The 17,667-nt window shown below is 43.2% G+C and overlaps 1 protein-coding gene across 2 annotated transcripts in view; it reads left to right on the top strand.

Moving 5' to 3' along the window:
• Positions 1–10,537: 10,537 nt before the first annotated feature.
• The window catches only part of PKD2L1 (polycystin 2 like 1, transient receptor potential cation channel), a 30,288-nt gene continuing 23,158 nt past the window's right edge, over positions 10,538–17,667 (top strand). For both annotated transcript variants that reach the window (XM_038578525.1, XM_038578526.1), the window contains exons 1-2: positions 10,538–10,865; positions 11,400–11,513. In XM_038578525.1, the coding sequence (XP_038434453.1) occupies positions 10,634–10,865; positions 11,400–11,513 (346 nt within the window). In that variant the 5' untranslated portion in view covers positions 10,538–10,633. The remainder of the gene's footprint in view (positions 10,866–11,399; positions 11,514–17,667) is intronic.

Here is a 17,667-nt window from a genome sequence, read left to right as displayed (position 1 = left end):
TCACCCAGAGGCATCTCCCTTCAACTCCACCTCCCACTCCATTTTTCTTCTCTTTTTTCCCCACCCAGGAGGGAAAAGGGAAAATCTCATGCTTGTCTTCAGCTTCAGCTTACCATTTAAGGTGTAACTTAATATAATCATGGTGGATTTCCAGGCTATTTCTCTGTTGCTCCCACTTCAGAATTTGGCTGGATTCTCTTTTAAAGCCTAGAGTTATTGCTGTTTATTTACCTTGGGGACTCTGGATTTGCAATGTCATCTGGTCCAGACATGCTCTTGCAGAATTGTTGGTTTCCTCATGACCTCCTTTTAAGCAGTAGCCTAGAGAGCCAGCTGAATTCATCCCATCCCTCCCAAGCCTGTCTTTTAGCTGAGAACCAGCCAGGGAGAGAGAGGAGCCAAATCCAGAGCCCCATATATAGTAGGCCCCAGCCCCAAGAGCACTCAGGGAGGCCCACAGGGGCCATTGACCCAGTCAGTCCCTGCCAAGCTGGGTACCCAGTAGTCTTCTCCCCTAACACCCTCCTTACCAAACCTCTGCTTTCCCTAGACAAGTGCCAGCTTCTTCATTCTGACCTCCCCACCCCCGCCCGGGTCTCTGGACCACCTGACAAAGCTATGGCTGCCCCAGCATGTACTTGATCTTGGCTGAGGCCAGAACCATACTGCCAACCACTCAGGTGCTTGGGGAAGGTCACCTGAGGCAGTGGGGGCCCCAGTAAAAAGATGGGGGCCCGGTGCTGGCCTACTAACTTCCTGCCAGGGCAGGCTGGCACCTGAGCCTGTACTTCAGGACTAAAGTCAACACACAGCTAATCCGATCACCACCTTCAAGTTCCCAGGTTTATAAGCAAGAAGGAACCAAATACAGAGACATGGAAAAGGTAGGGCTTGCTTGGGAGAATGCTTGTATCTGGATTAATCCAGGAGAATACTGAGTTGGATGCAGGTTATGGGAGGAGCCTATTCTCTGGTGGGGGTAGCAGGATGCACTCAGCACATGAGGTGAGAAGTATGGAACACAGATGACATTTGGCAGAGCAAGGGCTGTGTGAAGACTAAGGCTGTCCCTTCTTAGAAATAAGGTATGGAGGCCATGAAAATGATTTCATAGACCTCCAACTATGTACACTTGACCAAGAGCGTTCACCTGGACCAGACTTCCAGGTGAGCAGCCTGGGAACTTCCACTTCCTAGGAGCTGTTTAGCAACGATATGAAAGTGGCCCCATCCAGGGAGACCACAGAACTCTCCTGATGGTTTATTTTGGCTCCCTGAAGGCCTCTGCAAATCTTCCTCAGACTAACTATGCTGCAGAAATCCACCCAACCTTCCCACTCTCTCTCCTTCACTGAGGGGCAGATTTACTTCTTGGTCTGACAGCTCTCCTAGGCTTCCTTGGCGCCCTCCCTGTCTTCTCTCACAGGTGTTTGCCTTCCTCAAAACCTCACAACTGCCACCCAACCTTGGTGTCTGCTTCTCAGAAGACTCAGATCAACACAGAAGTCTACAAGGTCTCCAGAATGATAAATCCTGTAGGTTAAGAACTGTTAGTAGGGCCTGTCGTGAACCTTTAGAGTCACCTAGAAGAAAAGAATAAGCAACTGGAAGGAGCCTGGGAGAGGACCGGTCTCTGGACCCTCCCAATGCCAATCCCTCCAAACTGGTTTGTCCTTTGCTGAGTGGGACCGGGCAAGGGTTATGCTGCCACCTGGTGGCCACGGTAGGTAGGCAAAACACCTTTGCATCTTCCCGCTTTGTTCCGTAACTGCTCAAGATGGTGCCAGTTGAGAATTTGCTGGAGTCCATTTCTCCCCCATTTACAGCATTAATTGTAGGTATTGACGCCCAAATCATATGCCCAAATGTTCTTCCTTTGAAACTAGCACCATAGTTGCACACGTCTGTGAATATAGGGAAAACTATTGAATTGTGTACTTTAAATGGGTGAATTGCATGGTATGTGAATTATAGCTCAATAAAGCTTTTTTTTAAAAACCAGCACCAGGGTGCCTGGGTGGTTCAGTGGTTGAGAGTCTGCATTTGGCTTGGGTCGTGATCCCCTGGGTTCTGGGATGGAGTCCCTCCGCCTATGTCTCTGCCTCGCTCTGTGTCTCTCATGGATAAATAAATAAAAACTAAAAACAAAAAACCAGCACCGTAAGAGGAATTGGAATCAAGTGAGGCTTTTAGAACATGAAGATAAGGATGGCTGGTTTCAGTTTCTTAGGACATCCCCAAACAGATAAGCAAGAAGTTCATACAGTACATATTCAGTACTTGATAAATAACTTGATAAATTATTTGTATAGTTTTTTTTAAAGATTTATTTATTTATTCATGATAGACATAGAGAGAGAGAGAGAGAGAGAGAGAGAGAGAGAGAGGCAGAGACACAGGAGGAGGGAGAAGCAGGCTCCATGCCGGGAGCCTGATGTGGGACTCAATCCCAGGACTCCAGGATTGCGCCCTGGGCCAAAGGCAGGCGCTAAACCACTGAGCCACCCAGGGATCCCCCATTTGTATAGTTAAATGGAGCCGGCCACTTCTTTTATTGCCTCACCACCTACTCTTTAACCTCCATACCCTCGCTTCTCCAAACCAGGCATCCATTGCCTTCTCACTTTCCAAGGTCACCTGAGAGATTCCCACCTAAGCATCTGAAGGATCAGAACCCTTGATCTTTTAACACTGTTTGATATGGTCAATAATCACTCCCTTTTAAAAATACCCCTCCTCTGATTTTTGTGTCTTGAAAACTCTTGGTTCTCCTCCTTCTCTCTATGGCTCTCTCCTTTTCTGACTCCTCTTCCTTCCCTCTCCACTCCTTAAGCTCCTTTCTCCCTTCATGCAATCCTTTGGCAATTTCAACTGTTCCTGTGGCTCCAATAAACACGTCTAGCTACACTATCCCCACGTCACTCTCACCAGTATTTATTACCATTTCAAACTCTAACCCAAATTGTCCAATGACCCTCTCGGATTTCATCATCTGAGTTCCATTAACACTTTAGATTCACACATACCTGAAGCTGAATTTCACTCTGAAACCTACTTTTGATCCTTCCCCCTCTCCTGCCTCATCCCATTTAGCAGCCTCCCTGTTCTTCTAGTCATAGAGGTTTCAGACCTTGGAGTCACCTTTCCATTTTCCTCTCCCTTGTACCTTACATCCAGTCAGGTCCTAATCCCTGCAGGTTCTGCCTCTGAGATGCCTCACATCTTTCCATTTCTTTCTATTCTTATGTCACCACCATCATTCAGGCTTTCATTCCTGTCCCTAACTAGCCCAGAAATTTCCAACTGATTTCCTGGCTTCCAATCTCCCCCCAGATCAAACCATTTTATTGTTCAATTATTGTTCATATAATACAGCTTTGATTTCATTGCTCCGCTTGGAAGCTTTCTTTGTCTTTCTACTGCCTGAAACAAGTTGAATTTCTATTGCCTGAATGAATTAATTCTCTGGCATTTGATGCCTTCCATATTCACTCCCAACCCTCTTTCCAGACTTATTTCCTATTCCCCAGTGAGAACAGCAGGGCTGTTCTTCCACAGGAGCAAGCAATGGTCCCACCTGCCTGCTCTTGCACACACTGCTGTCTCCATGTGGATGACACAGAGGAAGTCATTCTTGCTGTAGTCAGACAAACCTGACTCACAAGATGGATTCCAGCACAAATTATCTCTTGGAATACTCTATTTCTTTACCTGTAAAATGGAACAATAAAAGTCTACCCCATTGGATTGTGTGAGAATTACTAAGATAACACACTGTAAGGCATCTGCCGTGTGGATAGTTAATAAATGGTAGCTAGGCTTTCTTTTTGTCTCTTAAAATATTTGTCATCCTTCCAAGTCCATTGCAATGCCATTCATTGCAAAATTCCTTTCTTGACCTTTCCACTTGCCAACCCAGTTACCTTCCTTCCTCAGAGCTGCTGTTAGATGCTGTACTTCTCCCAGCAGCTGTTCTCATACTCATCACATGCTTTATCAGTATTCTTCCACAACTGTAATTTCCAGGGAAGTAGCGATTTATATAAAATCTTGGAGCAAGCAGGTGATAAACAAATCTATTGCATAGATGACTCCCATGTCAAGGAATGAACTTTCATGATTCCTGGCTAATGTGGAGAGCTAGTGTGGTGAAGGCAGTCACCTAAGAGATTCTGTGAGTCTAAGATGAAAATGCACCTCAAGTCTTTATGAACACAATAACTACTGACTACTGGCTTTTTAAAAATACTTTTCTTGGGGATCCCTGGGTGGCTCAGCAGTTCGGCACCTGCCTTTGGCCCAGGGCGTGATCCTGGAGACCCAGAATTGAGTCCCACATCGGGCTTCCTGGCATGGAGCCTGCTTCTCCCTCTGCCTGTGTCTCTGCCTCTGTGTGTGTGTGTGTGTGTGTGTCTTTCGTAAATAAATAAATAAAATCTTTAAAAAAATACTTTTCTTCTGAATATGAAAGTACTCATAATCACTGTCAAAAAAGTAACAAAAATAAAATAAACAAAATAAAACAAAAATTAGCGAAATAAAAAGCATCTATCCAGAGATATCACTACTAAATTTGTAAAATTCTTTAACATTAGTCCTTTTTTTCTATGCATCCAAGTATGATTTACACATAAATTTTGGACTCTGTAGATATATATGCCATAATTTTCACAAAGCTTGTGATGAGCATTTTCTCATGATATTAAACACTACTCAAACTGTTGATTTCTGCACAACAATCCATCATGTGTATGTATCTTTTTTTTTTTTTTTTCCAAATTTCCAATCAGTTTTAATGAATGGCAGTACCATATGACATGCAGTTCTGGGTGAGTTCAGGGTGAGAGTTTTCTTTTTTTCTTTTTCTTTTTTTTTTTTTTTTATGATAGGCACACAGTGAGAGAGAGAGAGAGGCAGAGACACAGGCAGAGGGAGAAGCAGGCTCCATGCACCGGGAGCCCGACGTGGGATTCGATCCTGGGTCTCCAGGATCGCGCCCTGGGCCAAAGGCAGGCGCCAAACCGCTGCGCCACCCAGGGATCCCTGGGTGAGAGTTTTCTAATGAAACTTTTCTAATACTAAAATTGCTTCTTTTTGTGTCATCCAAAGTCAACCTCAAGTTGAGGGAAGAGAAGGCTGGATGGGTCCTAAGTTTCTTGGAAGGAGTCCAAGTCTATATAGTTCTGTCTTCTTAAGGAGATGGGGCAGGAGGAACAAGTTCTAGCTCCCAAAGAAAGGACTAACAAATAATAACCAAATTATTCTGTTCTTATGAGGCCTGCCTGTCCTTTAAAAGGAATTGCATCCTTAACTCACAGGTATTTTTCAAACTTGTATCCTTATTTATTTAATATTTTTTCTATTGTTAGATATTTGAGCTTCCTTTTTTTCAGCTTTTAAAAAATTATTATCACTTATGCTGATAGAAACATGAGGATAGATTTCTACATTTGGGATTACAGAGTGAATAGGATAAAAAAGAAGCTCTTGGTTACGAATTCCTATTCAGGAAACTAAAAATGTTTTTGCAGTACTGACTTTACTGAGGTATGATCGACATACAAAAAGCTATCCATATTTAACATACACAACTTGATGAACTTGGAGATAAGTATACACCTATAAAGCCACCACCTTAGGAAATTTTTCATCATTCTGTAGTTTTACTACTCTAGCTCTCTTATTAATTTCTGCATCTTTTCCAGAGGTTAGGGAGACTATCAATTTTAGGAATGAAAATTGGTTGGATTCCATGTGTTCAGAAGGAATCTAATGCAAGCCTTTAAGCTGAGGTCAACTCATGTACCATGAGGGATAAAGATTACTGTAAATTGTAACATTTCTTGCATTGTCATAACTTCTTCCTTGTTTGGTTATTTAATTCAGCCTGTTTCCTTGTGTAGAGTAGCAGTAAAATATTTATGAATCTCAGAAAACCCTGTTTGCCTCAGGGCCTTAAGAAGGGGGAAGAGAGGTAGAAATTATGATTTTATTCCTCATTTGCCTTAGAACTTCGGGTCTCCCATCTCATTTCCTCATAGCGCCCTGTACTTCTCCTTTTCAACAGTTTCTATGAATACAAATCATAAATTATCTGTGTGTTTGCTTAATGCCTATCTTCTTTAGAAGAAGAAAGTAAGTTCTATGAGATAGGGGCCCTGATTATCTTATTTGCTGCTTATCCCTGAGTCCCCATGGTCTAGACAGCCCTCAGTAAATACCTGTGGAATGAATTATGACTGGAATGAGGACTCAGGGTAGAAAATAATGTGTCCCCTGTGATGGGGCCCTTAGAAGCTGAGACAAGGAAGTTTTGGGTGATTGCCCTGAGCCCCTGAAATGATACTGGAAGAGCGAGCCCCTGGGGTATTTGCTCTGGTGTTGCAGTCTCCCCTCTCACAGGCTTGGGACATTCAGTCGATCAAGTCTCCTATGATATTTGATGAGTTGTTCTGAAGGAAAGAACTGTGTTCTCTCAATTCCTCTTCCCCAGAATCCCTTTTCTCTCTCATGCTTTTCTTTCCCCTTCACATCACCCTTTCTTTCCAGCCTGGCATTTCCAATTCATATGGCACTCTTTCCCTCCCACTCCACCCACTCCAGCAGGAGGCCAGGCTACCACTCACCATCCTATACAGAACCTTGCCTGCCACAGCTGAGCACTGCCTAGAAGTGATGATGCTAATTATTTCAGGATCATGTGAGCACTCCATGTCTAGACTACACTCAGCAGGGGGCATGATAATAGCCTCAGACCCAAGTTTCCAGGCAAACTGAATACTAACTTCCTTATTTTTGTTGATGGCATCATCTGTCTCCCACCGCCTGGATTTGGTTGATTCCCTCTACCTGTCCAGTCTTCTGTAGAAGGCATGGACAAATGGGGATAGTTGTCCAGGAGGGTTCTCTAGAAATGGTAGGAAAGTTGGAGGGCTCATTTAAAAAGGTTCTCTTTGGAGAGATGGAAGTCCAGCAGGACTTGTTAAATCCAGGAGGTAATAGGAAGGAAGTAAAAGACCGAAGTTGGTCATTTTGATGAGGGAGGTGGGTCTCCTCCAGCTTCTTTCTGAAGTCCCTGATGAAATACAACTAAGTGCTGTTTTCTTGGCTTTCTGGGCTGGGATGGCTACAACAGGACTTCATATACCTGAATCTTCCAATGGATCTGGCTTGTCTGCTCTAAGGTATTGAGAAGCTGGCACAGTGCTATGATGTTTATTGCACAAAAACAGAGAGGGAGGGTTCCCTTGGGAATAGCCTACTCATGTCAGTTTGCTTGATCCACTGTGTTTGTTGCTGAAAACCTCAGCTACTCAAATTTCAGTACTTTTGCTATGTAGATGACTGGTGGTATATTGGTAAAGGGTAAGCCCTTATATGCAGGGTTTTCTTGTGAATAAGTGATCTCCAGTGTCTCCCACTGAGAATCATTGCCATAGTGAGCCACTGTTACTTATGGAGTGGGCTCTATTTTTTATGTTTTTGGGGGTGGAAAAGGTTGAGGGTCACTATGTAAAACACAGAAGGCAGTTTGAAGGTTGTTTCTCCCTGTAGAATCTGGACTGTGAATCACCGCAGGGTTCCTTTCTCTAGAATATGGAAGGTGACTTATCCTGGAAGAATTTAGATGGAGGACTTAGAGAAAGATGAGCCACAAGTTTCCATCCTATGGCCTTTGCTGTCTCTGGGCTCTCTGTCAGGACCAAGTGGATCTGAGTGGCACTGCAAAGCCTGGCTAGGATGATGAAAAGGGGATGTACTGGTGGAGAAATGTAGTAATCCTTTTTTCCTGGTGCATGCAATAGGATAGCATGCAACCAAAAAATGTGTCCCAGTGAAGCAATGGGACCAGTTGGCCAAGTGGGCTAAGAGGCATCATGATGAAGAAGGATTTTGGGTTCTAATAGACAATAAGACTTAGCATGTGGTCATGGAACTCTTCTAAGAGCTTCTGGAACTCTTCATTTCAGACTACTGTTAAAATAGTCTCCAGATGAAATGCCATAATTCCATTCTGTTGGTGTCAGCTGGAATGGAATGGGTGTGGCTACAGGGGGTTCTGGGACCCTTGTCTCTCAGAGATAATGACAACAGAGTCCTGACTGAAGGTATCTCTCTGAAAGATGAATTGCTCTATATGAGTGGAATACACAGGATGAATGCTATGGTAGAATAACTAAATTTGTTTTGTGCCTTATAGCACACAGTTCATAAAGGTTTATATATCTACCATTTTAATCCTAAAATAGTCCTTAAGGTCAGCAGGGCAGACTTTAATACAAACACTTTGCAGATATATAAACTAAGTCTCAAATGGACTTGCCCAGAACCATACAGTTAGTAAGTTGCAGAACCAAGAGTTAAACCTGGAGGTTTGGGTATCAAGGTCATGCCTCTTAGATTTTGCTAAATTGCTAAAAGGCAGTCTGAGCTACAGGACTCTGGTAGTGGGTGCCCATATTAACAGGGTCTGGCCACTCAGGGAAAACCAAGTGCCATGAAGGTTGGGAGCATGAAGAACTGCTGGACACAAAATCATCAGGAGCTCCCACTTGATTACTATATTTATGGCTTCTTGAATAAGACTAAACATCCTAGGATTTCTCAGCACCTTTGAGAAAATTTCTCAAGCTGGTTATATAACCTGTGCTCCCCAAGGGTATCATGGGTTGATACACACATGTGGGAATGCTCAAGACTGAAAAAGGCAAAGCAATGTTTTCTAGGAGGGTGACCACGGAATAAAGCAGCCCAGCTCTGGTCTTAACATCACAGGGAGGGAGGGTCAGAAACCAGAATCAGAAACCATCTCCTGTTCCTCTCCTTTGAACTATATTCCTAGCTTCCTGTTCATCACCTCTGTCCTAATCTTCAGTTTTGCAAATAAGAGATACTTTTGCAATTATTTGAAAAGCTTGTGGGTGGAGATATCAGCTTCTGTTCCTTCACTATCAGCTGATTTCACACAAAATGTTTTTTTTTTTTTTGTCTTCCCAAAGAAAACAAGCACCTTGGAATATGTCTCATTAGCCAGAAAAATGTAGAGATGAAATCCTTCCATCTAGGAAAGCTCATAGAGAGGCCTTAACTCCAGCCCAGGCAGAGTTAATTCCCTAATAGTTTCTGGGACTGGGGCAGGAGATCTGTGCTGCAGAGCCAGAGGTAAAAGATAGCTGCTGCTTTTTCAACCCTTTCTTGAGTGTTGGAGAACACCTATCAAGGACCTGAGGCCAGCCCTGAGTTGTCTGGGATCAGGATCTCTTTATGGGGACACTCGAGCCTGGTGACTTCCACCAGGCTGGTGTTTTACTGAGGGGGAAGGTAGGCTTCAGTCAAGTGGAGCAGTAGAGTGGCTCAGATGGTGAACCAGCAGTTGGAGAGAGGGCAGCCCCCACTCCAGCCATCGAGGATGTAACCCCCTGCACCTGTGGGACTGGTACCATTCCAGGCCATCTCATATGCTCATACGTGAGCCAGAGCAAGTGATCAGAGGCGGGAGCAGGGCCTAAGCAGGGAGGGGCCAGGCACACAGGCCAGGGTTTTAATGTAGACACTTGAAATGGAAAAGAAAGCAGATCAGTTCTGATAACTCTCTTAGTTCCATTTTGTGTTCATGCTTATAGTCCTTAGTCTAGTACTAAGAGCCATAAAATAAAGTTGTCAGGTGAGCTGGGTCCAGTCATCCACCCCTTTTAAGGAGTCCCAAGTCACATTGTCCTTGTCCTTTGCTCTCTGATGCATTCTCCTGGTCAGGGTTTAGGCTCTTCCCTAGGCTGAACGCCACACCCTTAAGGAACTCCTTTCTGTCATATAAGCCAGATGAGGGCAAACCTCAGAAGAAGGATATAGACAATCTAGAACTCTGGAGTGCTGCCCTCTCAGTCCCGCACCTCAACAGTGGTCAGAGACCCTGCCCCTAAAGTGTCTAAATCAGAGGCTCCTCCCACCACTCTCTTTTCCTCCAGGTATAGGAGTCCTCCTCCACCAGGGGACAGCTCAAGGTGAGAACATTTAAGGAGCCTGAGACACCATTGAATGAGCCTTGAAGAGGCAGTATTTTCCAGTCTCCGGTCCCTGGCCTTGGTCCACAGCCTAATCCATGGCGGCCCTTTCAGGAGCTCTTAGTGGAAATTAGCCCAGACCTGCAATGGAGTCTGCCAGCCATCCTCTCCTGCCAGCTCCTCCCCTTGCTTTTTCATCTCCTCTTCTGTCTGCCTGGGACCACTCCTCCACCAGGCCCCTTCTGTAGGCAGCCCTCCTCTCCCCCTAGCACTGGCCTCTCTCACCCCTCCCTCCTTCCACCCTAGTCTCCACATCTCCCTCCCAGTCTTCTCTCTCTCCTGCCAAACCCCTGCCTTCCAGCCCCCTCCCACCCCCTTTCTTGAAGCTAAAGGAAGAGAGAAAGCCCCTGACAGGACTGATGGCCATTCCCCACCCCCTCCTGTCTACTCCCTCCCCACAGCTGGTTCAGATTCCCTCTACAAAAGGCAGGAAGCGGAGGCTTCCTGAGACCAGCTGCTCTCACACTGCTCCTTTGCCTTCTGCTGTCTAGACTGGGCTAGGTCTTCCCTCCCTCTTTCTTCAGGTGACAGTGGGTACCTGAGGTGCCAGCCCCCTACCTCATTCCCCATGAATGCTGTGGAAAGTCCAGGAAGGGCAAGAGCTCCAAAAGATGGGGAGTGGAGCCTGGGACAACCCTGCCTACAGTGGTCCCCCCTCCCCACGTGGGACACTGAAGATCTGTACCATCTCCAGTGCAATGCCTCCACAACCCCAAATCCAAAAGCCTGAAGATGGACCCCAGGAGAAGGCATATAGGACTCTGGTGTCCAGCTGCTGCTTCCAGATCTGTCGTGGCATCAGAGGTACCTTGTGGGAGGAGGGTTCTCCTGGGATACTGGAGTTAGGAGAGGGGTCCCAAATGCTTTTGGGTTGGAAGGGAGATACAACCTGAAGAAGAGGTGGGATCTCAGTCTCTTTGGACTTTAAGAATTGTCTGTTAGAGCTGAAGTCCCCAGAACACAAGGGCCAGTCTAGTGGTCTCTCAGAGGGAGAGCCTGGTACAGTTATCTCTGGGAGCCCAGGAAGGTATGAAAGAGTTAGCTTGAGGGAGGATGTTTGTGATGATACCCTAAACTGCCCCACCTGAAGAAAGGAGCTCCTTCCCATGTCTTCATTCTCTGCTACCCAATGTCTTTTCCACTGTCTACCTCAGGGTGTTTGATGAAGGAGGTCAGGCTTGAATGTGTTAGAGTAGCCAGATCCTGCCAAGATATAAGGCTATGGGTGAGCAGAGGACCTGGGTAGAAATGGGAGTGAAGTCCAGGGACTGATGGGTTGGGCAACTGGGAGGAACCCTGCTGCTGGGGAATCCCAGGCATCTCTCCAATGTTCCTTAGGACTTTGGGGAACAACTCTGACTGAGAACACAGCTGAGAACCGGGAGCTTTATGTCAAGACCACCCTGCGGGAGCTTTTAGTATACATCGTGTTCCTGGTGGACATCTGTCTTTGTGAGTAACATCTATCTCTGTGTACATCTGGCTGCAAGAGCCATCTATGTGTACATCTGTGTACACACTTCTGCAGCAATGCCTGTAGAGACAACATCTATCTATGTAAGCAGGCTGTGTCCTGATTACCTTTTCAGCTTAAGATATTTTGATGAAAAAGAACTTGTCACGGGGTTCAGGAGAAGAAGACAGATTGTTAGAAAGCTTTTAACCTTATTTTGTCAGAGTTACAAGGGAAATACAGTTTTTAAGTTCACATTCGTGACACTAACTTAGCAGCCCCCATGTTCTTTTGGCAAGTGGAAGTTTTTACCCTTCTGTTAAAAGTGGAAATGATTCCTTTCTATTTGGAATGACAAATAATTTGGTGGGTTTCATGTAGTTATTATGCTATGTCTGATCCCCATTTCTTTAAAGGCAGCAGGAAAAAGGTTCAGCAGGCCTTAGAGCTTGGATTCCCAATAAAAGGACTAAAGATGCAAGTGGTGTAGTTGTGGTCAATGCACCCAAGATTCTCCCATGTGAGAGACCACCATGCCACAGGCATTGAAGGGTGCTTACTTGAAGTTCTAGCTATAGATACAAACTGGAAAGGTTTCAGTTTCCTAATCTATACCTATCCAACCCAATAGGATTACATTAAGTTCACATGAGATAATATCCATGAAGTCATTACCCCAGTGGATAGTAACTAGTACTAGTAAATAAATTGGCGTATAGTAAAAAGTATTCAATAATGGTCACCATCCTGGTCTCCAGACCTGATGCCCTCCCTATATGATGCCTAGTACTAGACGAAATACTCCATGGGCATATGACCCCATAGAATTCTGTGATGCAATTCAGTTGTATTCAGATTTGGAGTATCTATGAGGACATGCCAAGGAAATGATATCTGAACAAAAGCTGAAAGATAAGGAGGATTTAGCTCCTTCCTGGTGAAAAGAAGCAAACTTCCTGGGAGGGGAGAAGAGAATGTGCCAAGCCCTGGAGGTGACAGAGATCATAGTTTAGTGAGATTGCGTCAGTGTGTCTGGAGCAGAGAGTTTGCAGAACAAAGTGGTAAAAAATGGCAGGACTGGCTATATGAGCAGGGATATGTCACAAAAGGCCTTATAAGGTATGATAAAGGATTTGGATGTTATCCTGAGGCTTTGAGGGGAACCACTGAAGAGTTATAAGCATAGGAGTAACATGGTACATTCTGAGTTCTTCTCATTCTGGGAAGAGGATCAATGCCTGGATGTTGCATCAGAGAATATCTCTGGGAAAGCTGAGTAGAAAGATGATAGTCCTAAGATAAGCATATTAATGTGATATTTTATTTAATCCTCACAACAACCTTATCAGGGACACTGAAGTCAATTTAGTGTCAGTATAGCATACCGGTTAAGCACTAGAGCTCTACATTTTGATACTTCCTATATGTAGTAAAAGAGTACTGTTCCTAGTTTCCAAGCCCCCATCCTTCCCCAGCCTCTTCTTTCAGGCAAATCTAGAAGCTATAGTGAGCCTTGGACATGGTCTCAATAGGGCTACTTTGGCACTCTCCAAGGTCCTGACCTCACCTCCCTGGTATTTCAGCGGTCAGTCTCCCTGAGTTCTGACCATCTGCAACTAGACTATATATTCTCAGTGGGGCTGATATACCCCCTAGGGGGTAGTAGTTTCTTGGAGGGAAAAGAAAAAGGAAAGGAAAGACAACTTGGATATTGCAAAAGTTTTTGGCCCTCAAAAAGCCACAGTACATAAACAAATGTAGTGTTTGTGTGCTATTAAAATTTAATTGGGGTGAGGAAGAAAACATCTAGAGAGGCCGCTGAGTTGAGGGATAATGCCAAAAAAGGTTAAGAAACATTGAACTAGATCCTTATAATTTTGCTAGTCTCTATGCTAAGTTCTCCTGCCTAATGATAGGGATGCAACTCTTAATCATAAAATCTGACACTAAACAGGGTGGCTATCGTGTTGTTCTATCAGGATACTATCTTCTAAGAGATTCAGTACATGTAGTTGGATATGAATCTTTATCAGTGTGCTTTTTCCCTGAAGTTCCTATGACTGGGTGCAGATGCTCTAGGACCCATATTTGGTATTAGGATAAACACTGTGACATAATGGAAAGATATAAACATTGGAGTCAGACAAACTGGATTCAAATACCAGCTCTGCCACATACTGGTTTTGTGACTTTGGGCACTTCTTTGTTGGTAGAACAAGGATAACAATACTTATGGAGATAACATGTATAAATAATCTAACACAATCATTGAGAGTAATGATCTTTGTATTGCCTAGTGGAATTTCAAAATACTTACTTAGTACTCTAGACTGATTATAAAAAATACCTTTCAAGAAAAAAGCAAATCTGAAAGGGCTACATATTGTAGGATTCCTACTGTATTACATTTTGAGAAAGGTAAAACTATGGAGACAGTAAAAGGGTCAGGGATCTGGGAGGAGAGGGAGATGAATAGGTGGTGTGCAGAGAAGTTTTAAGGCAGTGAAATATTATGGTAAATACATGTCATTATGCATTTGTCCAAACCCATATAATATACAACACGTAAAGAAAGGTATGGACTTTGAATAATAATGTGTCAATATAGGTTGACATCGATTGCAGTAAATGGGCCAGTCTGGTGGGGCATTTTGATAATGGGGAAGCCTGTCCATACATGGAGGTAAGGGGATATGGGAAATCTCTATACCTTCCATTCAATTTTGCTTTCAACTTAAAACTGCTCTAAAAAGCAAGGTCTATTTGATTTGTAGTTAGCTTCACATATAGGGATAATATCATTTGAACTGCATCATTTAAGTTAAGGCATTTTCTCTGGAAGACCTTAGTTAATCACTATAGCCACCACCATCATCATTGTTATTACCAGCACACATGCTAACCTTTTATTGAATAAAAGCTCTACACTATCTACATTATCTTATTAACTACTCACAATGATTCTAGGATATCAGTTCTGTTATCACTTCCATTTTATAAATCAGGAAAGGTTTAGATATGTCAAACGGCTTGCCCAAGACCACACTGCAAGTAAGTGGCAGAAGTAGGAATTCAGTGACTCAATTTTTGAGCTTTTTAACCAGAATCTACTATAGCCTCCCTACATGGAAGTGTGTTGCACATTAATTTATCAATACCTATCAACGTCTTAGCAAGGATAACTACCTGTCCTACCTTAATAAAAGCACAATTTTGAGATAATTCTACCAGCTTATTACTTTTTTCTTCTTATTACTGTATTTTTTAAATGATATAAAAGCATAAAAGGATGGGACGCCTGGGTGGCTCAGCGGTTGAGCATCTGCCTTTGCCTCCTGAATTCCAGGATCGAGTCCCACATCGGGCCCCTTGCAGGGAGCCTGCTTCTCCCTCTGCCTATGTCTCTGTCTCTCTCCTCTCTCTCTCTGTGTCTCTTATGAATAAATAAAATCTTTGAAAAAAAAACAACAAAAACATTAAAGGACATTTTGAAATATAATTCACCTATAATTTACCAAACATATTGTGATTTATCAGCCCTTATCCATATATTTACATATTTTACCTACTTCCCTTTGTTAAGATTTTATTTATTTATTTGAGAGAGAGAGAGTGAGTGAGAGAGAAGAGCATAGGTGGGTGTGGGGGGAGAAGACTCCGTGCTGAGCAGGGAGCCTGAGGTGGGTCTCAATTCAAGGACCCCCGGATCATGACCTGAGACTAAGACAACCATGTCACTTGAGCCACCGAGGCACCCTGCATATGGTTCCCTTTCACTTACAATTATATCTTAAATATTTCCTCATGTTTGTAAGTAGCTTTTTTTTTTAATTTTTTTTTTACATTTTTATTTATTTATGATAGTCACAGAGAGAGAGAGAGAGAGAGAGAGGCAGAGACACAGGCGGAGGGAGAAGCAGGCTCCATGTACCGGGAGCCTGACGTGGGATTCGATCCCGGATCTCCAGGATCGTGCCCTGGGCCAAAGGCAGGCGCCAAACCTCTGCGCCACCCAGGGATCCCAGCTTTTATATTTTATTTAATGACTACAGTTACATCACAATTGAAACATTTCTCTTGTTATTTCACTATTTGTCAACCATAGGTAAATATATCTATACTTGGTACTTTTTGCCATTTCTTTTGAGGTATTTCCTTGGGAATTTCCAGGGAGGGAGATTCTTAGTACTTGCTTATGCGTTGTCATTTTGCCTTTGTAGGGGATCATACAAATTTTTTACGCCACTAGTACTCTGAGATCATACCAATTTTGTCACAGTCTCACAAACATTGGATATTCTCATTTATAATTTTTATTATTAAGTAGACATGAAATGGTATAATTTGCTTTCATCTTTGGTCACTAGTGAGGATGGACAGTTCTCTTATGCTTTAATTTATTTTATATATATATGTATATATATGTGTGTGTGTGTGTGTGTGTAAATTGTGTAAATTGCTTAAGGAAGGTATGTTTTAAGAGAGACAAGAGGGGGGATGGGAGGTGAGGTTTAGAGCATTAAACCCTATGTGAAGGACAAACCACCAGGAGGCTCATTTCCAGGATTTGGGTTCCTGGGGCTAGGAAAAATAGCCTAACTTTGGCCTGGGACAGGCCCTCATAAACTATAGTGGTCAGCCATACTGACCACATTTCTTCTCCCTTATGCTTTATTCTAGGGCCTGGGTAGTGCTAGATACCAGAGCTATTTGGAGTTTCATCAGCTAAAATAGAGCTATCTTTTTCATGCAGGCAATGTAGGTGAACCATTCATCTTCCCACAATAACCATATCAGTTGAGCAGCCTTTTAAATCTTACAGAGAGCTTTTATGCCTATTATCTCATTTGATCCTGACGGCAATCCTGTAAGGGATAGATATTATTTTCATTTCACAGATTATGAAGCCGTTATTTTTGTCATTATGAATAGTTCAGAAATGATCAGTAATTCAGAGCAGTCCCTGATGGATGGAGTTGGTCCTATTCCTCCACATAGAAAGCACTGGAGAATGATCTTCCTGCCTCCACTCATCTCCTCCCACCATCATGATATTTATGAAAGGGCTTCTAGCCCTTTGTCTTCTTGGCAGGATGGCTGTAGCCTTTTGTTGGTGGAGGAAACATTGAAGGTCTTTGTGTAGAAACAATGACTATTTGTTTTAGGAGACAGTATTGTTATCTCAAAGGTGCACCTGGGACTGGCCCTGTTTAGGAGTGGTTTTGAGACAGGAGAAGGCTGGCTATGGTCACCATGCAGTTGAGGAGGAGGGGGCTCTGGTCACCATGCAGTTAGGAGGAGGGCAGAGACCCTCAGCCCTTGGTGACTTGTGTCTACACACCAACTATTGTCAACTGGTTGCTCTTTATTTGTCACTGGTTGTAAGGAAATGCCTCCCTCTATTTACTCTGCCTTTTTTGAGTGGATCTCAAGGTTCTGCCCTAGATTGCTGGAATCTTATATTAATAGGAGAGGTTGAAGTAAGTTTGGAGGTTAGGAAAAGGATGTCTTTCTTTTTTTCTTTATTGAGACATAATTGACATACAATACTGTATTCATTTTAGATGTAAAACATAATGATTTTATATATGTATATATTGGAAAATGATCACTACAAGTAGTTAACATTCATCACTACACAGTTACTTTTTTTTTCTTGTGATGAGACTTTAAGATTTAGCAACTTTCAAATATACAATACAGTATTGTTAACTGTAGTCACCATGCTGTACACTACATCACCATGCTGGACTTACTTATTTTAAAATTGGAATTTTGTACCTTGACCACATTCACCAATTTCACAACCCCCTCATGCCCCTGTATCTGGCAACCACCAATCTGTTCTCTGTATCTATGAGTTTGGTGGGGTTTACTTTTTTAGATTCTGTATATAAGTGACATAGTATTTGTCTTTGTCTGACTTATTTCACTTAGTGTAATGTCATTAATGTCCATCCCTATTGTTGCAAATAGCAACATTTCTTTTTTTGGTGGATTGAATATATCCCATCATACATAGGTACATTTTCTTTACTCATTCATCTGTCAATGGACACTTCAGTTGTTTCCATGTCTTGGCTATTGTAAATAATGTTGCAATGAGCATAGGGGTGGAGATATCTTTTTTGAGATAGTGATATCATTTTCTTC

The sequence above is a fragment of the Canis lupus genome, chromosome 28, assembly GCF_011100685.1.
Source record: "Canis lupus familiaris isolate Mischka breed German Shepherd chromosome 28, alternate assembly UU_Cfam_GSD_1.0, whole genome shotgun sequence".
Taxonomy (NCBI): domain Eukaryota; kingdom Metazoa; phylum Chordata; class Mammalia; order Carnivora; family Canidae; genus Canis; species Canis lupus.
Note: the sequence above shows the minus strand (reverse complement) of the source record. Positions and strands in the feature narration are given on the sequence as shown.